General features: G+C 45.1%; 2 protein-coding genes across 12 annotated transcripts in view; one reads left to right on the plus strand and one right to left on the minus strand.

Annotated features, from left to right (window-relative positions):
- Positions 1-1,726: 1,726 nt before the first annotated feature.
- Positions 1,727-22,036, plus strand: GSG1 (germ cell associated 1). 10 transcript variants are annotated; one of them, XM_080393149.1, is made up of 8 exons: positions 1,727-7,654; positions 7,979-8,107; positions 8,633-8,769; positions 13,907-14,225; positions 16,736-16,783; positions 19,082-19,234; positions 19,358-19,469; positions 20,545-22,036. In XM_080393149.1, the coding sequence occupies exons 3-8, from the start codon at positions 8,707-8,709 to the stop codon at positions 20,858-20,860; spliced, it is 1,011 nt and encodes a 336-aa protein (XP_080249275.1). In that variant the 5' UTR covers positions 1,727-7,654; positions 7,979-8,107; positions 8,633-8,706; the 3' UTR covers positions 20,861-22,036. The 10 variants fall into 10 exon arrangements, with proteins under 10 accessions (XP_080249275.1, XP_080249274.1, XP_080249273.1 ...); XM_080393146.1 differs by lacking the exons at positions 1,727-7,654; positions 7,979-8,107 and adding exons at positions 13,436-13,530; positions 13,681-13,767 and having other exon boundaries at positions 8,638-11,796; XM_080393148.1 differs by lacking the exon at positions 7,979-8,107.
- The window catches only part of FAM234B (family with sequence similarity 234 member B), a 32,232-nt gene continuing 20,319 nt past the window's right edge, over positions 11,836-23,748 (minus strand). The window contains exons 13-14 of one of the 2 annotated variants that reach the window (XR_013929071.1): positions 23,503-23,744; positions 11,836-12,439 (exon numbers count right to left, since the gene is read on the minus strand). Coding sequence is in view for 1 of the 2 variants with exons in the window: in XM_080393116.1 (XP_080249242.1) it covers positions 23,739-23,744 (6 nt within the window). In the remaining variant the exon portion in view is untranslated. Of the gene's footprint in view, positions 12,440-21,682; positions 23,745-23,748 lie in introns of those variants that run through there. The other variant, XM_080393116.1, reaches the window with a different exon arrangement.

The following is a 23,748-nucleotide window of genomic DNA, read 5'->3' on the forward strand; positions in this document are numbered from 1 at the left end:
CCAAGTTGTGAGTGCCAGCGTAGTGACAGGGTGACACTGTCTACATGCTCACCTAACTTCTATTACTGAGTGCCCTGCAGTGGCTTGCTGGTTTGGTGTTACCAATATCCCTGCAAACAGAAATGACTGAGCCTTGCTGTGCTCATAGAGAAGAGAGAGAGAGTGACTGAGTGGCAGCTCTCTAGACCTGTACAGCTGAGCTTGGAACTGTGTTCAAGAGCAATGCCTTGCACACAAAAACCATCCTTTCATCTGTAGTAGAGTTATTTTTGCATTATGATGTAATGATCAAGACCATGGCACGTAAAAGTCTGTGGGCTGTGATACAGAAACCTACTTGTGGATGGCAGGGTTAGAGGCAAAGACAACCAACACCACCTCTGTTGCATGGCTTGAAAGATTATCAATGGTTAGACTTCAGAAAGTACCTGCCAGGGGGGATCCTGTTATCAGCAAGTGCTTCTAGTTGGGTTCCTACAGAGCTAAGATTTTAGCCTGATGGTACTGAATTACCAGTATTTATCATTTATCAGGAAAATTTAATTGCTGGAATATTTGCATGTCACACGAATAATAGCAGGGCAACAGCAGCAAGGTCAGCTCAGATTGCACAGGCAGAGATGGATCTCCTGAGTGTTTTTGAACAACAAAATGCCACGGCTACCTTCTTGTAGCAAAGTGCATATGTGAGATGTGCCAGGGAGATTGGAGGATACAGGCATCACGGTAAATAATCTTTAGGCTAAAACCCTCACCAGGTTAGGAAAGACATCACTCCTAAATATATGAGGGGAATAGCAAGTGGGGCATTTTCATTTTTTCAGTCTCACTAACCTCTGTGTTCAAGCTGAGCAGCAGAGGGTTAACTTGGCACCCTTTAAACTCTTGTTTCCCTGAGAGCTAATTTCAGGGACCAGATGAGTGTATTGTCCAGTTGGCCCATACCTGTAGGATTGCTGACCCTGGAAATAAGGTACATAGGTGAGGACAGGAGAGTTTGTCCTTGTGCTGTGTTTATAAGGGGAAGGGAAGCTGGGAAGGCCTGGAGTACAAGCATGGCTGGCGAGGTCATACTGGAGTACTATCTTGTTTTCCTGTTTGTATTTCTCAAAGGATGCAGAAAACTGGAAAGGATTCAAAATGTAGTTTATATAAGAGAAAGTTAAGAATTGACTTAATCACAGTCCACAAATACTTCACTTAGGAGAGAGATTTCTAATAGTAAACAACGCTGGCAGAAAAGGTCTTGCTGAAATCTAGGTTACACCTACACTAGTAAATAAAGCAATCTGGGGCCAGTTCTCTGAATTTGAGGGCAAGTGGCACAACATCCCTCTGCACCAAATTTCTTCTTCCCCAGAGAAGGTAGCCTTGCCCAAATAACCTCTCGGGAATGATGCACTGACCTGTGGCATCAGACTCAGCCCTGCTGTTGTTAGGAGAGTACTAGCTGCCACAAGCCAAATCTTGCCATGAAGCACACTAACAGTTTAACAATGCAGAAAATTGCAGGTCAGGGCTTGTGCATGGCCTGACTGCTTAGCTTACTAATACAGAACTCGCCTCAAGTGGCTGGAAGCTGAAGACCATCTAGAAATAGGGTGTGCACTCCAAGCTGTGAGGGTGGTTAGCCAGTGGGACAGTTGAAAGACAGTAAGTTCCTTGTCATTTGAAGCCTTTCAGTCCAGCTTGGATGTCAGCCTAAAAAGACAGAGGTGTAAGAGAAACTATGGCCTTAGCATGGGCAGGAGACAGCCCAAAGATAAATGCTGTGTCATAGGGTCAGAGCAGGTATCTACAGTGTCCAGCAGATGCACCTGTATCACTGAAGGTTGTGATCACTACAGGGAAAGTCTCTGTGAGAACCTCCTAATGATCAGAAAGAGACTCATTCTCCATCCTCACTGCTAGGAGCCCTAAGCTCTGTGGAAAGCTTTTGATTAAAACTCTCTGCCTCCAGGATAGGAGATGGAACTGGCACTCCCTGCACCTCCTCCTGCACTCTTCTGTGGAAAGTCTCAGTGCCTACATGTAACTGAGCAGCTGAGAGTGGCTGTGGGGGCTCAGAAAAAAAAGAGAGAAGCTTCTTGGGGGTGGACATAGGCATTCCAAACCATGGCCATTTTCTAAGCACTGATGGAATTAGTTGGCTGAGATCCTGCAGGCATCAAGTCACATTCCCTGGATGTACAGTTTGGTTATGTGCCAATGAGCCAGGTGTTTGAATCAGGGCACCAGCAAAAGCCTGGGAGTGAGGAGGTGGAGAAGAAATAGTACAGGAATTTTCCCATTAGGAAATACAGTAAAGAAGGCCAGACTGGATGTGTGTGTCCTCCGACGTTCCTGCCTCCACTCATCAGGATGCATCCCCAAGACTGCAGCTATTGCTGTCTGGGACACCTTGTGCCCAACCAGATTTGATCTGTGATCCACAGGGTTTTTTCTATAGCAAACAACAAAAAGTACTTCAGTAGTTTTTCTGTCCTAGAGGATCTCAAAGCCTCCTGAGGACTCATTTGAGCTTTTAAAAGAACAGTCTCCTGATCTTCAGTGCAGAGGTTAAGCCAGCTGTAAAAATGGCTATGAAGGATTGTGGGAAAGTTCAATGCAGATTAAAATCTAGATTTTAATTTTAATTTAATAATTATTAAATATGTTTTAATCTATGAAAAGAGAGGAACAGCATATCTGCTCCAGCAAAGCTGTGAAGCACACATTTAAGTTCTGTAACAGACTGTGGGTGGAAAGAAACACCAGTAAATTCCAGAATGGTTTTGTTGAGGATCTTGGCAATATTGCACTTCAAACATCACCATCATCCCAAACTCGGAGCATGATGATAGCAGAGGGAGGTGTTTTCCTGAACTGTTGTGTTAGCCCAAACTAGGAGGTGTTCCAAGGCTGGAATAGTAAAACATGTGGTACAGTAGGACAGATGGACTTTCCTAGGGCTGATTGAAGATTGAATAATACAGGTTGGACTTCAGGTGCCCAATAGCAGATGCCTAGGGCATGCTTAGGATTGCAACACAGACTTCCCAGGAGCAGTAAAGGGTTGTAGCATAGGCCAGTGACCTGCTTTGAGTCTTATGAAAGGGGAAGAATGGATGACCTGTGATTGCATCCAGTCATGAGCTGAAATGCTAGGGATTTTGAAAGTCAGCATTGTGGTGCGTTGGTAAAGTTCCATGTGAGGCTTCAGGACTGATGAGAATAATTAAGGATGTTTGTTGTGTCCAGCACTGGATTAATGAAGGAAAAACCAGCCTCACAATCTCTGTTTTAATCCAACCCTTTGAAAGCTGATTTCAAACTAAAGCAAAACAGAAAACTCTTGCTTGAAAAAGAGGAAGGGTGGGAGAGAAGCCCCTAATCAAATGTTCTGCTAACTCAAAAATCCTTTAGTGAAAACCAGCAGGGGAGAGTAATTCAGAAAGCTAGAGCTGAGCCTTCCAATTTCTTGCCCAGTGCTGAAGACTGACCATGAGTGGCCGCAGCATGCTTAAGTAGGGTCACAGCTCTCTCAAAGTCACCCTCTTTATCACTGACCTAACCCCTAATCCTCACGCACAGTATCCCCAGCACAGCTCACCTGCACGTGCACCAGGCCCCGTGGCAGCAGCCCCTGTGGGCTGTGTTGCCTCCTGTTCTCTCCAGCCAGTCTTTCTAGTTTCACAGCCTTTGCAAGGCAGCTGGCTGCTTTTTTTTTTTTTTTGGTGTCATCCAGGAAACACACCCACCTCTCTCTTTCTCCAGCCTGTCTTCTGCCTTGCTCAGAGATTCTGTAACTCATATGAAGGAATTTCAAGCAATACAAACTACAACCAATTAAAAAAAAATAATCATAGAAGTCAGAAATGGGAAAATCTTGCTAGCTTGTCCAGTCCACCTTCTCACATTCAAGCCCACTTCCTGCGATTCTCGCCTACAGGATATTTTCCAGTGCATTATCCAGTCTGATTGTGTATGATTTAAGCAACGGGCATCTTTTACTTCCCATGAGATACTGTTCCACAGACAACTACTTTTCACTGTTTGGAAGAAGTTTCTGAAGTTTTCTTTCCATTCTGCCTGACCTAATTTCTCTAAGCCCTGCCTGTGGTAACAAACATGCCAGCCAAATGTTCTTCCTTCATGCTTGCCCTGTTCAGGTGATGGCAAATCGTTCTTGTTCAAACTGTCTAGCCATGACACTTAATACTTTTTTGTAAAGCTCAGCAGTTATAATCCCTGGCTACCTGGGAAAAACTAATGTTGAGATTAGCATGTTAATGGGTGCGCAGAACATAGAAGACGTCGCTAGTAGCATTGCCTCTTTATTATAATAGTCTTTGACACATCCCATCACAAGGTTTGGCTTTGATTGCTTTTGCCTTTGCCAAACGTGGAGCCAACATCTTGCTCACGTCTGCTTCAGCTGTTTTATTGGGTTCTTTTTGGTTTTGATTTCAGTCAAAACCATTTAGTTGTTTCTGAGAACAGGGCTGGCAGGGGAATATTCTGTTTTATCCACATTAAAAAAAAAAAGTATCGTTGTGACTTCTTTTAAAAAAACCCACCCTCTGGGCAATGTCTTGCTTTAAAATAAATCACAATGTTTCTGTCAGGAACATGCCTTTTGCCATCTATGACAAAATCCTCCCTGAATTTGGCTGAATAATGAGCCTTTGAGTAATTGCAGCTTGAGCCTGCTCAGGAAAAAATAACGGGAGCCAGGAAGGCCAGTTGTTTTTCGGGGGTTTTATTAACTGTGCACCTGATGGAAATAGTATCACATGATTTAAGACCCCAGTCACAGCGCACTTGCACACAGGGCGCTGGCTGTGGCTGCAGGGCCATCAGGCTCTGGGCTCCCTGGGCCCAGGATGGTGGTACCTCTCCTGGACCCCTCCTGCCCACCGCCGGGGCCACGCTGGGGAGACGACAGCTGGTGGGACCAGGGCTGCCCAGTCAGGAGGAAACAGGGAGGTTCGGCGAGAGGGGGAGGAGAGAGAAAAGAAGAAGAAAAAAAACCCACAACAACAAAAAAACCACAACACAGCTGAAGAGAGGGAGACGCCCAAGTTCTCTGCCGGCAGCTTCCAAAATATTTCTCGTTTCCCTTCCCACTGAGCGGGGCCCGCCCATCCCCCAGGACATGTAGGGAAGCCTGGGCACCCCGCAGCGCCCCGGCCCGGGCACCCGCTGCGGCACCCGCCCCCCGCGCCGCCAGAGCATGGGGTGGGGGTCCAGCCTGTGTCACTGCTGCCCTGTCCCCAAGCGTCCCCTCTCCGGTGCACGCAGAGCTGCCCGTCGCAGCGTGCAAGGGCACGGGAGGTGTGAGCACCGGGCATGGCGCTCAACAGCAGGTCTGCCTGTGAAGCCACAGCTCCAAAATGCCATTAAGGAATGGAAAGGGTTCAAAAATCCTCATTAAATCTGGGAAGAAAGGGGATGCCCTCAGTCCTGGATAATTACCAGGGCACCCAGAAAGATAAGAGGTGCAATTATAGTATCTAGCACTGTGGTTTTCAAAGCACCCACCATAACATAACCCCTCTGCTCAGCAATGTAAGTAAAGCTGGTTTTATTATTCCCTTTAGACCAGCGTATTAGACCTTGGCTCCTCTGACCTGTGCTTGCTACTGTCTCTGCTCCACCACAGAAGCCAGCCTGAGAAAGTTGCTCCTGCCTTCTGGCCACCCTGGTTGCTGTACCTTTTGCCATGCTGCCTCTTTATTCATGAATCCTTCCCCTCCCTGTTTTCTCTCCCCCTGCTTCTTTTTTCTTGCCAAAGCGAGGAGGTTTTAATAGCTAAAGAACGAAAACACCTCCCACGCCTCACCTCAAAAAAGCTAACTCTGTCTTACTCACTCTTTGATTTTCAAACCCCTCCTGCTAGCTTAGTCTTCCTTTGAAGCACTGGTTCCTCAAATACTAGCGCGTGAGTATAACTTTAGTAAACCGTATAGTTCCAATGGCCTTCAGGGGATAATCTGTGTGAGTAAATAATTCAGATGTGGGATGGAGACCATGGGCATTTAGCAGAGATGGAAAAGTTTTCTATTGGATATTGTGAGCTGGTTGGACTCAAGATATTACAAAGGAATATATGGACTTCAGTCCACAACAAAGTAGTATCTGCCTTGCAGAAATTTTTAACAGTAGGCTTGAAGGCCTTCAGGGTGCCCAGGTCATATTGATGCAGGTGGATTGACTAGGTAATCTTTGGAGGCTTCCCCTAGCCCTGTTTATTCTGATTCACCGTAGTGAAATGGAGGAAAGATAAAGTGAAACAAAGAACAATTGTTTTGACTTATTTATTTCCATACATGAAACCAAAGTGCAGTGTGGTTCAACTATACTGTTTCAAAATATTTTTTTTTGCCTTAAAACTGGTATTAAATGTTTGAGTCCAAGATCACCTACATATGTGATGTACTCTTTGCACAGTTTAATTTTAGATCCCCAAGTTTTGCCATTATCAAAACAGAATGTCTCTTTTCCACAGGCTTTGTGCTGATTCCAACATCAACAAGTATCAGCTGTGCTGTAGATTTGTGTCTGTGGGAATGACTATGAAGACCCAACTTCACAGTGTAGGGAAACCAGAACTATTTTTGCACTACCAGTCCAGCCATGGCAATGTGGAGTTCAGCACAGCTTACTCCATTCCATTTCTGGGCTGAGGTTTGTACCCTGCATTGTGCTTTATATTGCTGGAGCAAAATTGCTAGCAACACCCGATTAAAACAAGCACTGAATGTTTACTCCCCATCACCGCCACTGTTTTGACTGTAGTGTAAACGCACCACTAATGACTTGGCCGATGGGAGGGGAAAATTACATGTCAGAGCCAAGTACAGAATCAGGAATTCGGGCTGTCAGCCAGCTTGTTAGATCACACTTGTGTGCCTTTAATGAAATGCATTGATTTGTGACTCTTACAATAACATTTTTAAGAAATCATTTCATTGGCTATTTATTTGTTTGTTGGAGCAGCCTGATGAGGTTGGAAAACTAAAGCAGACACTGTGCTTACAAATCAAGACCAAAATTTTAAGAATGAGGTTAATTAACCATTGAAATAACTTTTCTAAGGATGTGATGGGTTTTCCATCATATTCTGTTGCACAGTCAATACTAGTTAGGTGTATAAAATAGGTACTATCCAGCAAGAGCTCTGTGTATTGCTAGAAATGATTATCTGAAGTTCTTTGGGTTCTGTTACACCTGAGATGAGACTATGTTGTTGTAATGGTCCCTCTTGACAATAAAAGAACCCATGTGCTTGTAACAGTCATTGAATCTGGGTGTTTGTGATTCTGTGGAGTAACAGACTGAGATCCCATAAGTAGTAGATTTAAAACTGGCAACATTTTTTATAAAGGGAACTACCAAATTACAAAGACGTCTTCTGCAGAAGCGGATGCCCTGCCGATCCTGCAGCTGATATAATGTACCATGATGAATTAGCAAGCTCTCAAAGAATTAGCCCATCAATAAAATGACAGACTTTGCGCATTTCGAAGCATCTGGTCAGATCTCATGCAATTTCTTGGCTCCTACGTGTTCAGTCAGAAAGGAAGATATAGTGGGAAGAGTTCATGATCACCTTTTAGTATTTCACTGGAAGCCATAGAAGAGCAGATGAGGACAGTGAGCAGTGGATAAGGTAAGTGTTTAACTACTTGGACCTTTGTATGAACCCTTTCCTGGACTGGTTCCTCTTTAATATCCTTATAGATCTATATAAAAGTTGTTTTTTTCTTGTCTGCTTACAGTTTATGGCTGGCTAAATATCATAAATAGCTTTTTTTTTTTGGGGGGGGAGCGATGTTCAGGTCAACACATCCTAGAGTTGCCAGGGTTTTAGTCTGTGAAAAGCAATCCCTTTTAAATATTCTTATGTTGCTATCTAGAAATTGAGGCATCTAGAATCTCTCTTGAGTCCTCAGAGTCTGTGTTGCTGCATTTGTTGGGTTTTTTTTCTTTTCAGGTCTACTTTCTATGTGGTTTTTGAATGGTTGATAACCATAAAGATTAGAAAAAAATCCAGCCAAGACTTGTTCTGTGAAAAAAAAAAAAAAAGGAGGGAGGAAAAAAGGTAGACAGGTCCAAACTGATGGTAAGCTTGTTTTTTTCATCTTTTAGATGTATTTACTTGCTCTAATTCAATCTTTATACCTGTTCTGCCACAGGCTTGATGTCTAGCAATGTAAGCTGTTCCTGTTTAAAAACAGAATTCACCTTTAAATGTGCATAGGCTAGAAAAAATATGCCTGGTGAGGTCATTCGCAGAGCAAGAGTTAATGCATCACGCAAACAGCTAAATAAAGGTTACAATCTGAGTGGAATTATTCAGAGCTCAGGGAGAAATCTGGCATTTGCAGTCTGTCAGTGGGTTTGAGAAGTCTAGCTCTTTCAGTATCTGCCACCCAGAGAAATCCTGCTTTCTGTGTGGCAGTAAGGGAGGGGACAGCAGCGCTGGATGGTCTTCCTGTAAAAACAGCAAAAACAGGAGCAGTGGGAAGTGTCATGTGTGAGGAATGTGTGGAATGAGGGGTGAGTATGAGCCCGTCTTTGTCCAGGTTTCACAAAGTGACATTATGGGTGTAAATAGCTGCTCTTCCTCCTCTCTTTCCCGCCTCAGGACAGCTGAAAAGCCCATGTCAGGACAGCATATGAACCTTAATACCCCTGGGGAGAATTGCTGCATGGAGGGCTATGAAGAGCCGTGTGCGTCTTGAGACCTGCCAGCTAAGTATTGCAATTTTTGGGCCCTATCTGGTAAGGGATCCTCGCCCTTCTTTTCCACCAACATCCTGGGGAGTTGGAGGTGTCACTTTGGGCAGGATACACCCAAAGTACGTATGTGATACAGACAGGATAAAAATGCATCACTTATAAATGCCTGGGCTTTTTTAGGGTTGGCAATCTGCATAGAGGTATTGGGTTAAGACTGTGTTTTGCATTTCATTTCCTTGTTTTGTTTCTGTAAGCCAAGTGCTTGGCTGATTGCATAGAAAATCAGCTGCTATGGGCATTCACTTCAATGGGCAAACTTTAAACGAGTCACCAGGGACTGGCTGCTGCTGAGTTCAAAGAGAAGGAGATATCCAAAACCTCTACCCAAGCCAAGTTATGGTGGGAAATACCAGAAACAAAGAGGAGAAAACTGGGAGGCACAGTAGGGTGAAAGACAGATACAGTTTGGGTTTCCTGTCCATAATTGGTCAGATTAAGATGAGGTTGGAATGAGGATTTTTAAAAAAACAAATAATAAAAATTTTGCTAAGGGAAATTTGCTGAACATCAGGAAACGTGCTCTGGTGTTGGTGTTCTATGAGCTGTGTGCAAGAATCTAAGGATGGAAACACATGGAGAAAGTTGATGTGGTACTTGACAAAATACTGGAAAATATATTGGAAAGAATAGTTCCATGCAGGGCAGAAGGTAGAGCAAATGCCCTGCTAAACTCCTGCATTCATTCCTCTTTTTCCTCAATGATTTCACAAGTCTCCCCAGGCCCAAAGGGAAGGACCCACTCCCATATTACAGGCAAGGTAGAGGTTGTGTTCATAAAAATGGACAAAAGAGGAAGACAGAAGGGGAAAAAAAGAAAAGAAAAGGGAGGAATAGATGTCTAAACTGGAGTGTTGCTTCCCTCCAGCACACATGTGAGCAGCAGACTTCTGAAAAGATGACTAGAGAAAGATTGCCATCTTCTGGAAGGATAAATATCTGCCATTATTCAGAATACCAAATCTGATATATGCATATTTTTGAAACCATAGCATGTTTATGATAAATTTATTTTTCAGTCTGAACTCTTATCCCATATAAATCTAATTCAGTTTCATTCCATCAATATATATGCTGTGATCCCAGCTTTAGAAACTGACAGAGCATCCTGGATTGTAATGAGACTTTCATTAAGCTTAAAATTAGGAAAATGGTAACATTAAGGATTATCAGTAGAGAGATGGACTTTATCTATTCTGAAAAACAGGCTTTTTTTTTTTTTTTTTTTAACTGAGCATAGAGAAGCCAAACTTAAGGTGTCCAGATGCAGAGAGACTGAACAATGAAAAAAAATTACCACTCTTCTTTTAAACAGCATCATCTGTTATTCTACCTACTTCAGTAAATTAAGTACATCTGTGTCAAACAGAACCTTTTTATTAATCAAAAAGCCTGCACGCAGTCCATGGAGCACAGAAACATTTAGCATCGCTTTCAGTTAGCCTGTCTTAGAAATGATTATCTATATTAGAGGAGTTTATGCAGTCACTAGGATTAAAATAGCTGCAGAGCTACTGACCATTCTGCTTGGGGCAGGAAGGGTCAGGAGCCTGTGATAGCACAGCCCACATATGGGACCGTGAACTTGTCAGCTCTGTCTGCTGCCTGTGCTGTGCAGGGGCTGTCACAGGCTGTGCTGTCACCCAGAGCTGTTTGTACACCTGCCTCCCAGCCTCTGGGCTCTGGTGTTGGAAGCAGGGGATGAGAACAGATGGACCGCTGGTTTCCTCTGTCCCTGCAGAGCAGCAGGGCAGGCATGCAGGAAATCTGCCTTGCTCCCTCACAGTGGTGGTGGGAGCCTCACCCACCTGGCGCTGGGCAAAGCTTTTGTGGGGAAGACAGGGTGCATACCTTTGGGATGCTCCTCTCCCTTGCAGTTTGATTCAGTGCAGTGCTGCTCCGTGCCCTCCAGTGAAAGTTTGTTCTCCTGAGAAGTGATGCCATTCTTTTTGCTGTTCTGATACCAAACAATGTGTATCAATACCCTCAGGTATTGTGGGAGCCTTTACACTTTTGGGACAAGAGCTCAGAGAAGATTTTGGGTTAGTGTGAATCTTTCTGCCTCTCCTTACTAGCCTCCCAAATTCATCCGATGTGAATCTGAGCTGTGAGCTCAGATTCTTGGTGAACTTCTTGCCTTGGTAAAAGTTGCCACTATGAGGGACACTGACGGTCTTCCCGATGCTCCCATCCTTTGGGTGTTGAACTTCTTTGACTCATCACTGTTTCACACACCTCTGTCATGGTGGTGGTGCGGTGGTGCCAGTCTGCTACTCAGCAGCACTTCTGATAAGGGGCTCCTTTGTCATCAAAATCTCCAGCGCCCATGGGGAGAACTGGATTGGCATCTCTTCAGGGTCTGAAATCCTCAGTCCTCAGAGAAGATGCAGTCACATAAACTTCCCTCTCCCCATTTTTTTCTTCTCCCCTTTCTGCAACTGGCAGAACTGGCCAGGAGGATATCCCAGGGCTGGGGGGCTTGTGGCTTTTGTCATTCTGCTGAGATGGTAGTGCACAGGGCAAGGGGTGACCTGACACCAAGGTTGCTGGTAGTATCTGAGCTAAGGTTACTCATCCCCTGAAGCATTGGCCAGAGAGCCGCCAGCTCACTCCATACAAGCTCCCAAACAGCACCGCATGGCTGGGATGGCTGGGATATTTCTGTGTTTTACAGAAACTTTCTACTCAGTCAATACAGGTCACCCTTCTGCACTTAATCCCAGCCCACAGCGCCAATCGCTTCCCGTATAATCTCCCAGAACAGCTGTGCTGTGATTGCATTGTGGATTACAAAATGACCATTTTCCACAAAACAGCTGCTGTCTGGAGGGATAGCATTTAATAATCACTGGGGAGGTGAGGGGGGAGGGGAGGAGACAAAGGAGATAGGGGTTTTGAAGCAACTGGGGTTTCTTGAAGGATCTAGAGATGAACAAAACAGAAGACAAACTGTGAGTCCCATTTCTGTATTGCTCCTCCAAATTAACAGGACTTCGAGGACTTGCTGCCAAGGTAAATTCAATTCTTTTTCCTTTTGGGACTATCTAGATACTATAGTCAGTTATTCTCGGTAAGTGCTTGGCGTTTACTTCTTGTTCCCTATGTCCCCTGCATCCTTGATCCAGTTTCTTCTGACTCATTTCTTTTTTTTTTTCTTTTTCCTTATCACTTGTTCTGAAATTATATGGCCTTTCAACTACTATCACAAATCAACTGAAGAGAATATTTTTCCTACTATTGAAGATTTAAATTAGAAAAATTATTTTTGTTAATATTATGAGTGGAAAGATTTTTTCTTTAAAATAAAAGCATGAGCAAACCGAAACCTGATGACACAAAATCTTATAATCAAGCATTCATGAAAAACTGAAAAACTTCTTGTGCTGGTTTCTGTTTTCAGATGAAAAATCATGTTTTTGAGGAGAGCAATTTTATCTATATTTTCCTTTTCAGTCGTAAGCCAAATTTTCCACTGAAAAAAATTCAGTGAGGAATTTGCCACCAACCTTAGCCAGAAACCCTCACATAATTAACTGTTCCTAGTAGGGATCTTCTCTGTGAAAATGCTGATATCCAACATGCCTTCAGATCATGGAAGTCATTAGTTATGGTATCACTAAGATGTTACTGTCTCCAGGGTCCAGCATCTCCATTGCTGAAAGAAAGAAATGCTCTGGTGAAGAGACAAAAAAAGTCTGTGCATAAACCAGTATGGGAATGTTTCAGGAGCTGGGTGTTTTCTTGCCTTTGATGAGGGTGTTCTGGATCAGACACTGTTTTCTCAGTGTGATGAGATGCTAATGAAGTCTTGCTTCCCAAGAGCAGCTTCAGCATCATCTTTACTGACCGTATTTCCGAGCTTGCTGGTTAGCAGAACAAATGCTTCTAACTGCACTACTTTTAGCTGTGGTGCAATCACAAACAATGTAAAGCACAATCTCATATGGTTTATTTATAGCAGTGTCCACAGTGTGCTGGGCCCTTCTCACACATTCAGCGCTGGGTGAGTCAACTGAAGTTACGTGAAGAGGACCAGCAGCAGGCAATGTCTGTGCAAACTGCATCTATTCATGGGCGAATAGATTTTGAGAGTCATAAATAGGAAAGGGTGGGAGTATCTGGATGAAGTTATGCCAAACATAGGGAGTGCCATGTGGGAAGAGACTGCCTTGATTACATGAAAGTTGATGTGTGGGTGGATGACATCTAATCAATCCACGGAGTGATATGCTGGGGTTCTCAGAAGTCAGTGCAGGGTTTTGCAGGAACCATAAAATCTTAAGCTTCCCTCTGAGTGAGAAAGGCCACAGGACCCTGGTACACAAACCACTTTCTGAATTACTTTTTCTGATGAGATGAAACCAGGAAGACTGTTTGTGGCAACGTTTGCTCTTAAAAAAAGCACCCCTTTGGCACTTTGTGTGAGAGCAGAAACATTGTCATCCCACCACTCTACCAAATTTGTGATGTGCAGAATAGTGTTTGCTCAGGTGGGAAGTGCTGCTCTGGAGCTTGAACTCAAGCTGCCAGGCCTGGATAGCTAGGTTTCCCTCCTGAGCAGATCGCTACTTTGATGTGTGACTTTCAGTGATCCAGGAACATTTTCCTGCCTTTCCCCACTGTGAAATCAATACACTCCCTACCTCCTTAGGTGCAGCAATGAAGTGCTTGGCAAAGTGTTTTGGACACTTGGCAGCAAGAATTTTCATTTAGTTGGACAGAGCATTCATCATGCCCCATCTGAAGGTAACACAGGGTGTTTGGGGAAGTTGGTGAACAGCTTTTCCCTACTATTTCTGGGAGTGAATGTGATATCCCTTTTGTTTTGCTCATGTGCTTACACATCCTGATGCATTCAGCCCTGCTATGGATACTGAGTCACCCTCTCTTCCCCAGTACAGATGTTCAGCATACTTTGAAATGGTTGAAGCTGACCTACTGCTTCACTGCCCTGGCTTTCAGGAAATGGTTCTCCCACACTGGGTGAGCTGTTGGAATGTTGTGAGGAGGGCAGAGTGCTCATAAGCCCTCTCCACAGGCATGTACTGGGAAGAGCTGGGATTTATAAGGCTAGGTGGGACAAGTGGCTGGTGTGATGGTCCCTCCTGTCTGTGTGTTGTAGATGGAGCTGCTGAAGGGATTGCCATGGCGCCGTGCTTTCCTTGCTGTCATCCTGAACCTGCTGGCTCTCAGCCTCTCCACCACTGCCTTGCTCGGCAGCTACTGGTGCACTGGGACCCAGAAAGTGCCCAAGCCTCTGTGTGGGAAGAGCAAAGCCACCAAGTGCATTGGTGTCCCCGTGCCGCATGATGCAGGTGCTAGCAATGTTTCGTCCCAGGATGTGGTGCACTACAGCTGGGAGACCGGGGACGACCGCTTTGCCTTCAGATACTTCCACACAGGGATGTGGCTTTCCTGTGAAGAGAGCATGGAAGGGCCAGGTAGCGTCTTGCCCAGGCAGCCACAAGTTCTTCCCTTGTATTCACTCCACAGGAGTTTGGAAATGAAAGGCAGGAGGCTGACAACTCTTGGGAGAAAAGCCTTCTTCATTTTCCTAGATGGCATCAGAACTGTGCATTGCTGTGGTCATATTTCTGTCCTTCATTGGGATGTTTACAGAGGGGAACAAGGGAGAATGATTGCCTCTGGTGTGTCCTTCAGCCTGGAATAGGGGCTGTGAAGTGCAATTGGTGGTGGTGGTGGCAGTGATTGTGATGGCACCATTCATCCAGATGTGAACTGGAGTGAGCCTCCCTTCCCTTTCCCTGTATCTCCATTCCTACATGCAGCTTACTTCCTGCTTTCCAGGCCACATTTGTGCATGTCCCCTCAGAAATCTAAGTGGGGTGATTTTATGCAGTGTTGTCAATTCATAGTTAGCACTGTGAGGACTGCAATAGTTGGTGTTCTCCTTAAAACACCAAATGGAGAGATTTTGTGAATTGAACCGGGACTGGGCTTTTTTTCAATTTTTTTTTTTTTTAAAAAAAGGAAGTACTGCCTTATAGATACAGAGAAAACCTGGAGGATCGGAACCTAGAGGAACTAAAGCTAGGAGTCAAATTGACCTAAGGATTGGAGCTGCAGTACTGTAATTTTTTGTTTTTGTGATATTGTGACAGGTTTCATTTGTGATTTGTGACCATGTGGGACTGGCACCGTAAACTCTGGAGTACCAGGGGCTGATCATGCAAACTGTACCAAACCCCTTTGGTGCTTCTCTTCACCCTTGACTTGCTCCTGTCCAGCCCTGCTGAAGTCCTTCTGCTGAAACCTGTGCCATGCTAGCATGTACTGCCATGCAGTACAGTGCACAGATGCTCTTTATGGCCTGGCACACACATCAAGGATCAGAACTGACTTGAAAGGTGGCCAACAGGGAGATTTGTATCTAAAGATACAGTGATGAAAGTTACTTTCATCAGGCCCATTCCCCTGATCCCACTGCCCTCCCTTCAGCTGTCCCCAGACACAAACATCTCACCTTTAACTAAGCCATCATTCTAGTATAGTGTTTCTCATTTTCTTATCTGTTGCTGTCACAGTTTGAAAATAAAGGACTGGTGCATAAAAGCAGACAGAAGTGGGGGTGGGAGCAGGAGAGAATGTGCTTCAAACTCTCATGTCCTAACGAGATGTCTGCTTCATTATGAGCATTTCCAGACATGCTGTGGAAGATGTGTTTATTTGGGACTGGTTTGGGTTGGGGTGTGTTTCCATGGTGCTTATGGGAATGGGATTACATCCCTTGACAGCTTTCTCTGAAAGACTTCTCTGGCCACCAGACAGTTCTGGAATAACCCCAATGCCTGAAGGAACACAGAGAACACATTACATCTGGATTGCAGCAGAGCACAGGGTAGAGCACACAGTCTCAGTCCCCTGCTTCCTGTAAATCGAGTACAGCCCACCCACTACTGTGGGTCTTTGAAGCAAGTGCATAAACCAAAAAAAAAAAAAAAAAGGGGGGCTACTATGAGGAAAAGAAGTTTGAGTTGAGCTGGAAAAAGGATTTCATTATTCAGGCTTATCTCAGGATCAGTTCAGATGAGCTATTACTGAATAACTTCATTGAAGTTCTAGGTGAAGTAGCAAATCGCAAGTTAATGAGGATTGCAGATGGCTCTAAACTGGGTAGTGTCCTGAGAGCTGTGGATGACAGAAGTAATACAGGAGATTGGGAGAGATTAGAACTGGGGATAGAAATTAAGAAAATGAGATTCTTACATGAAAAGCAGCAGGCTGATACTTCTGGGAGAAAATACTGTGCCAAGCAGAGAAGAACCTCAAATCCAGTAATGAAGAATGCAGTAAGAGAGACTTACAGATAATAATGATGCACCTTCAGCTGAGACAGTTTGCATCTGGGCAACATAAAAAGCCAAAGCAAAATATGAACAATCTTTGTCCAAATAGCATGCCTAAAATGTGTAGGCAGAAGAACCATATTTCTGCATGATTTTCTGCCACAGAAGAGAGACTCACATCTCTGTCATTCAGCATTTCACTTGGGGAGATATTTTTTTACTTTCTTCTATGGGAAGCAGTTCTAGAACTGCTTTGCCGAGACTGGGGTGAGTTGGAATTCATATGAAATTCACATCCTTAGCAGACATGGTGGGTCTGCAGTTTGTTATAAGCCACACCCGTAATAGGCTTGACCAACAGTAATGCTGTGAATGAGTAGCAACAGATTTTTATATTCACCAGAGGCTTGTAAGATTCACAAATAGCTATTTTTTTTTTTTCTGGAAAGGCCACTTCTAGTTTTCCAGGCAGATGTTGCTTTCCCCTACCTTGCCCCAGTGGAGGTCTGGAAAGTTAGTCAGAAAGAGAGCAGAGGTGAGAAGATCTGATGGGTAGACTGAGCTATCTGAGAGGAAGAGATTTTCTTTTCCCTTACATACCCTGCATTGTTTTGCAAACTAATACCTTTGGTTTTGTGTTTCAGAAGAGAAATGCCGTAGCTTTATAGAGCTTTCACCACCAGCGGAGAGAGGTAAGAGCGAATCCCCATACCTCACTGTAGCTGCCCAGTGCTCCTCCTCGGGATGGGGGACCTGCAACATTTCACCTTTGGGTGCCCAAAGAGCCAGGCATGAAATCCTGGCCTCATGGTTGCTAAAGGAGCAAAGAATTCCTTCCAGATGTTTGCCTAAAGCACTGCCATCTGTGAAGTTAGCGCTGGAAACTTCAGACCTTCTCCCATATGAAGTGGGATTTGTCTCACCTAGTAAGTTGCCCAGTCTAAACTTGTCATCTTGCTGTAGTCAGCGGGGGGGGGGGGGGGGGGGGGGGGGGGGGATGGAATCCACCTGAGGGCAGTCCCTCCCACATATGCCACATTGCCACATGTTGACACAGTGCTTCGTTTTTGGGGTCTAACGTGATGACTCTGGAAGCTGAATCACCTCTTGCTTTGTGGTCAGTGATCAGGACATCTGAAAGTATCACTTTCAGGGTAAAATCCTTGTCTCATCAAATACAAAACTTCATTTAGGTTGGAGAGCTCACCTCTCCTGTCATTGTCATGTGTCAGATTATCCTGGAGACAACTTCAGTACGCCTGGATGTATGTGTACATATGCAATGGAGATTTTACTTACTGAAAGCTTTTCAGTTGGTGTGGGCTTGCTAACTGTTCCCTGAGATGGAAGCTGGAGGCAAGTAATTTCAGAGGATGTTTGTATGTTGAAGGAAAGGCCCTGGGGTGCAGAGCCTGCGTCTGTGTTCAAGCCATGAGAGCAAGGGCTGTACCAAACTCTGGGGAATTGCAACAGCCAGCAGGCAGCAGGGAGATCAATACTTTCAGGGAGCTCATCTTCTTTTTCTGCCTTTTTTCCCTTATTTTAAAAACACTGGCAAATACTGCTGACCTGCTTTTATAAAGCAGCGTGCATTCCCAGGTGAGTGACCCCGTGCAAGTGGCATGCAGTGGCATTGCTGGGCAGATTAACCTGGGTCACTCTTGGCACAACAGCAGGGTAGAAAAACCTCCCGTTTATTCTTTTGGGAAACAGTATTCACACAATTCAAATACTGCTGGTGTTACAAGATTATTTTGAAGTCATGCAGATCTCCACTTTGTCATAAAATGAATGACTTAACTGCATTTACTGAATGACTCTTGCATTTACTGCAAAATACTCACTTCAAAGGGAGTAGCAACACATTTTTCTTCTTTCTCACCTTCTTGTGCTTCATTCCCAGCCCAGGCCTCTTTCAGCAATCTGAATTCTAAATGGTCTCCCTGATGGTGCTGCAGCAGCAAGTCAGCTCCTTTAAGCAGGGAATGCAGCTCATCAATTCTTGCTGAAAAGCTGGGTGATTCTATGGAACTAATGATGTTGAGGAGTCAAGTCAGTGCCACATTAATGAAGGCTTTCTTCACACTCTTTTTCCCCAGTTGAATGTCTCCTCTACAGCCATTAATAGTTGCTAACAGTAGTGTTCACAGTGCTGCTTCATTTGTCAGATTAATATTTCTTCCTCAGTGCATCCTGTGCTTTTCCACAGCCCAATGTTACAGAGCACCTTTTCTCATTCTCCTCCAAGCCCTACTGCACAGTGAGCTGTGGACTGTGGTATCACTTAAGTCCCACTCATAATCCCAGCATGAAAGTACCTGCACTCTGTTCAAGCAGCTGAGTGAGTGGTGAATATTATTGCCCTCGCTGGACATCCACACCTAGGAATGTAGTTTCATTTTAATTGGAGTTTCAGTGAGAAATACAGGCTTGCAAGGGCCTTCCTGAATTCCAGGGCCCAGATCCCAGCTGCAGTTGTGGATGCACCATCCAGTTCTTTACTTAACGAGTTGAGTCCCAGGTTAAGAGTTTTTTGCCTCCATTTTGTGATTAGAAACCTACTCTGAAGGTCACTACACTAATGGATAAGAACCTTCTACCTTTCAGCTCAGATGTGTTTGTGGCCAACCTATGACCACTAGGTCATGTGCTAATAATACTCAGTTGCTTTCCCTGCCATCTTTTTCCCCTTGGTGTCCTCCTTGCTGTTTATGAATAATGCTGGCTTGTTTACAGACAGCATTTTAGATCCTCTCAGCTTTTGCCATGCCAGACTAGCCAAGCCATATTCTGTGACAGACTCTTTGTCCCCTTCAGCATCCTTTGAGGCCTTGCTCACAGGCCAGGGGGATTGCTTTTGGATGTTTGTTGTTTTCCTCCTTTCCCTTCTTTCCAAAGGACATCCTTTCAGGACTGGGTTGGGAAGGGCGAGTACTCTCCCTTGAACAAGTCATCCTATATTGATGTGAGAAGTCTCTGGTTCCTGGCAGGAATCCTGTGGCTGTCGCTGGGATCAGAGATGCTGTACATCAGCTTGCTGCTCATCAGCTTCATCCTCCTGATGGTGGAAATGCTGCATACTGGCAATCCTGTCTGTGGGTTGAAGCTCAACGCCTTTGCTGCTGTCTCCTCAGTGCTGTCGGGTACGTGTGTTACTGCAGGCTTGTAATCACAGCAGCAGGAGAGCCTCCTCTCCCACACAAGGCTGAAGTATGCTGCTCTGGCTCCTGCTATAACTTCCTTGCTTTCTTGTCTTTTGGGTCCAGGTCTCCTTGGGATGGTGGCACACATGATGTACACTCAAGTCTTCCAGGCAACAGTTAGTCTTGGACCAGAGGACTGGAGACCACATTCATGGGACTACGGCTGGGCATTCTAGTAGGTGAACTCTGAAGCCATCTTCACCTCCCCATCCTTTTGGGCTTCATCCATGCTACACCGTGCCAAAACCCACCTCCTCCTTCTTGACTTTCTGTGTTTGCAAAGACAGGCATACCATGGGTTTCCTACTGCTAATCTCCTGTCTTTGCCTCGTCCCCTGCTTTAACAAATAGTTGCCGAGTTACTTAAATGAGTAGCTACCAAGGACTGGCAAAACAATGGGATCACACCCAAACAAGTGCCTGCAACCCTGATGACTAATCAGGTTTGCCCCTATGTTGGTTTGCCCTGTTTGGTCTCAGCTCTTCCCTGTGTGAAGAGGCCAGTGTCACACTTGCCATGATGCTCTCAAATATGTCTTCTTTTTCTGCAGTTTAAATAAGTTGCATGCTGGCATCTTCCCTAACGAATGTCCAAAGGGCGTATTCCTGCAGCACCAAGCCTAGACATGTCCTTAAACATGTGGATGCTGCAGCCAGGAAAAGCAGCTGCAAAAAGCAGGTGACTCACTCAGGATTCCTTTGTCTAAAGGCTACAAAAGCCAACTGCAGCTGATATGCCTTAACTGACTTGAAAAACAGCTGGCTGAGCCTTGCAAGTGCCCATGGAAAGCGCAGGCTCAATTTGCACTGCTGTACTGACAATGACCACATTGATTCTTAAGACTTAACACCCCAGTGCCATGTGCCAGCCGTGGACACAAAATGTCAGCACAGGCATCTAGCGATGCTCAAGTAGACATGCCTCATGCCCAGGAAGACACTGAGCAGCCCTGTAATACTACAGAACTTGCTTCCAAGCTGTGCTGTCCTGCTTTTTCCTGCTTTTTCCCTGTATCCCTCCCTTCCCTGTGGCAGGGATGATCAGTATTCACCCCACCAATCCGAGAAGGATCTTGTGGTGGGATAACCCCTAAGAACTGTATTGTTATGAGCCTTAGTCTTTCTAGTTCATGTACATGCCCAGCAACTTCTGTCTGGCAAATCAATTCCTTATTTGATTTGAGTTGCATGCAATTCAATTCCTTACTCGGCTTCTCACAGCATGTGCTGTTCTTGTGCCTCTCCTGTAGCATGGCCTGGGCCTCCTTCACCTGCTGCATGGCCTCTGCTGTCACCACTCTCAACACCTACACCAAGACAGTGCTGGAGTTCAAAAGGAACCACATCAAGGGCTATGATGGGACCTTCAAGGATCAGCCTCAGCACCACCAGTGCTTCATACAGCAGCAAATAAGAAGCTACTATGAGCCCCAAGACAAGTCCCTCCACTCAGTCTCTGAGGGAGTCGACTTCTACACTGATCTGCAGCAGAGAGTGCTACAGCGGGAACCAGAGATGGAGCTGGATGAAGTCTTGGGACAGACAATAGGAGAGGATCGCTGTTAGGGGAGTGTGCAGGGGCAGAGCAATGGGGTTTGGGAGGCACTAGAGCTCTGAGCCAAACACCAGCACCACTGTTAGCAAGTTCTTGGGGAGCTCTTCCTTCCTCTATGGTTTGGGGAGCGAGATGGACACTAGACCAGGGTAACAGCAGTGCCAACAGCACGGTGGGTCCTCCCTGATCATAGTTTGATGGGTGTCCCCAGCTGGGCAGGGTGAAACTGGAGTGACATGTTGTTGATGCCAGCTGTCTCCAAGCCCTTTTAGACAGAGTTGAGGCAGATGTCCTAATCCCAGTAGTACTGCACCTGGGAACAGATAGCACCGTCCAGCTGGTGAATTGCAGTACTGGGCCTTTCTGGGTGGTGTCACATTGACCTTCCAGCAACCGTCCTGGTTCAGTGCTATGGTGAAGGGCATTGGTGCTCACATTGATTGGCTGTAATCCTCTCTGAACACCCTATTTATTCTTCATTTCCAGGCCCAACTTCCTCTTCTCCCTGCCCCCAGATTAAAAGCGCTGCTGCAGTAGGAATGGGGGTTTGCTTTCAAACAACTCTCTCCTCCTCCTCTTTCCTATCTGTCATGACTCCCACATGCTTTCTTCTTGTTTCTCCCACCCAAAATCTCCCATTCTGAGATACTTGCCTGTCTGTCTCTTTCTGCTGTGCTTCTCCACAACCTTTAAGAATCCTTGGTTAGACTTTTGCTTTGTTTCTCTTCATCTATCACCTCTTCCCCATTGTAAATGTAAAAATACCACAAACAATCTGCAAATCAAGCAAACTCATCTCTCACAGATGGAACACTGGTTCAGGTGACACATGATGCTGTACATAGTATTTATTTGCTCCACTGCAGTTCACAGTTCAAATACATTTTCCCAACAATATACAGACAGACTCTTTATTCACAGTGGGGATGTGTGTGTGTGCGGGCAAGGTGAATTCACATTATGGAGGAGCTAACATCACTTAAGTATCAATTGTCTCAGGAAGAACCTCAGCAGAATAACTACTTCAGGTAATGGCCACTTCACCTTTCCCAGCAAGGTGGTGGCTAGGAGGGGCACTCCTGTTTAATCCTTGTATGTTACTGGTCCTCATGCTTTCAGTCCCTATTATGCAGCTGTATTAACTGACTATATGTTATAAACACTAACCCCTGTCTGGAGGAAAAGGCCAGGCCTAGAGCTGTTGCTACAGTTGTGCTAATATATACAAAGCTATTTACACAAAAATACCATTAAACATATACAAACCGTTCACAGGCTCTGACATTAAGAGAGCAGGGCCCAAGGACCAGCCTTGGAGCTTGCAGCTGATCGCAAAGGGCTATCCTGAAAGCTTTATATAGAGATGCAGGGATGGAGAACAAAGAGGGTGATACAGCAAGGAGAGATGTCAAGAGCCCAGGAAAGCAAACCCAAGGTAGATGTGCTCATCTCAAGGGAGGGTCAAACTCCTACCATCACCTCACCACTCGTAGAGAAATACAGGAAGGCTGGAAGGGAATGTGCCAGCAGGAGGACAGAAGAGTCCTTTGCAATCCTCATCTCAGCCTGGCTCTGCCCAGTGTCAAAAGTCAGACCTAGAAAGGCATACTGGGAAAACAGTTCCTATTGCCCTGCACTGTGGGGACCTGCTGGGGCACCGAAGCGGTTGCTTTTTACATGGTCATTTCTATTACAAGAAAATTCATGTAGATTCTCTGCAGCTGCAACACAGGAGGCTGATGGCACTCAGAGGCACAGTTCAAAGCGCTAAACATACTGTGAGCAAATGTGCCATGGGGGTAATCTGTTCCTCCTGGAACTGCACACAGGCCTGGGCTGGCAAGGGAATGGTAACATTGAGCCCAGAACAGGGGTAAAATGCACAGAAAAGCTTTCCATTCTGCTTCTGTCTGAGCCTCTAATCCCCTACACAGTGGTAAGAGAATCAGCTTTGCTGTGACTGGATCTAGTGTGACCCTTACAGTGCCAATGGGGATCTGCTAGGAATCTACCTCAAAAGGGCTGTGATGCATTTGCAAAGGGCGACTCAGCTCATGGAACTGCAATATGAAGTTACAGTGACACACTGGGTTTATAAAAAGCTTAGGGATGAATAGAAATAAGATGTGAACCTTTCACTTCTACATGAAGTAGAAGGTTCTTCACTTCATCAGCCACATGAACCTGTCCTGAACTTGGGATTGGGGATCAAAATATACAAGTGCAAGGCCGGCAAATGCTGTGAGGACCATCTTTCTCTAAATCAAGTAATTCAGCCAGATAGTGAGTTTGTTACTGTGAGTTAGTTTCTCCATTCTGAGGGGACAGAACAGAGGACAGCACAGGAAAGGCTGTAGACAAAACTAGCCCTGACGGAGCCAGACAGAGGCTTCTCCAAAAATACAATGATAAAAGCAGGTGGTGTCCTTTAGCCACACCATCTGCCTTGAGTCATCATGGCCTACTCTAGGCCTAGAGCTTGTTTGACTGCCTGGGAATACTGTCTGGACATAAAAAGGAGCTCCCTTAATCCCATTCATAAATTAAACATACAAAATATATACATATATTGTATAAATTAATACATATATATATAAAACCTGGTTTTTTATATATATATGTGTATAAATTCTAATTCACATTTCTGCGTTACCTGGAAGGAAGCATGCAAGAACGGCATATGGAGGGGGAGACGCTGAACAAGATTCCTCTGGTACAGGACAGGTCTGCCTAGGAAAAACCTGACTCCAGCAGCATTCTCCAGGAGGCTGAAGAAAGTGCTTTTAGCCCCGATTCCGTCTACACAGCAGTTTTTCTGAAGATCCAGAGCAGCTTCCTGTATTCCCCATACAGGCCACAGGTCCAACCAAAATCTGAGGAACCACCAGGCTAGAGCTGG

Source organism: Falco punctatus (assembly GCF_963210335.1).
Source record: "Falco punctatus genome assembly, chromosome: 6".
Lineage (NCBI taxonomy): Eukaryota > Metazoa > Chordata > Aves > Falconiformes > Falconidae > Falco > Falco punctatus.

Coding starts and splice junctions, on each gene's coding strand:
- GSG1 (XM_080393143.1), top strand. CDS start 13,651: ATGGATACTGAGTCACCCTCTCTTCCCCAGTACAGATGTTCAGCATAC. Junction 13,768..13,906: donor AAATGGTTCTCCCACACTGG/GTGAGCTGTTGG, acceptor TGTGTGTTGTAG/ATGGAGCTGCTGAAGGGATT. Junction 19,470..20,544: donor GACTACGGCTGGGCATTCTA/GTAGGTGAACTC, acceptor CCTCTCCTGTAG/CATGGCCTGGGCCTCCTTCA.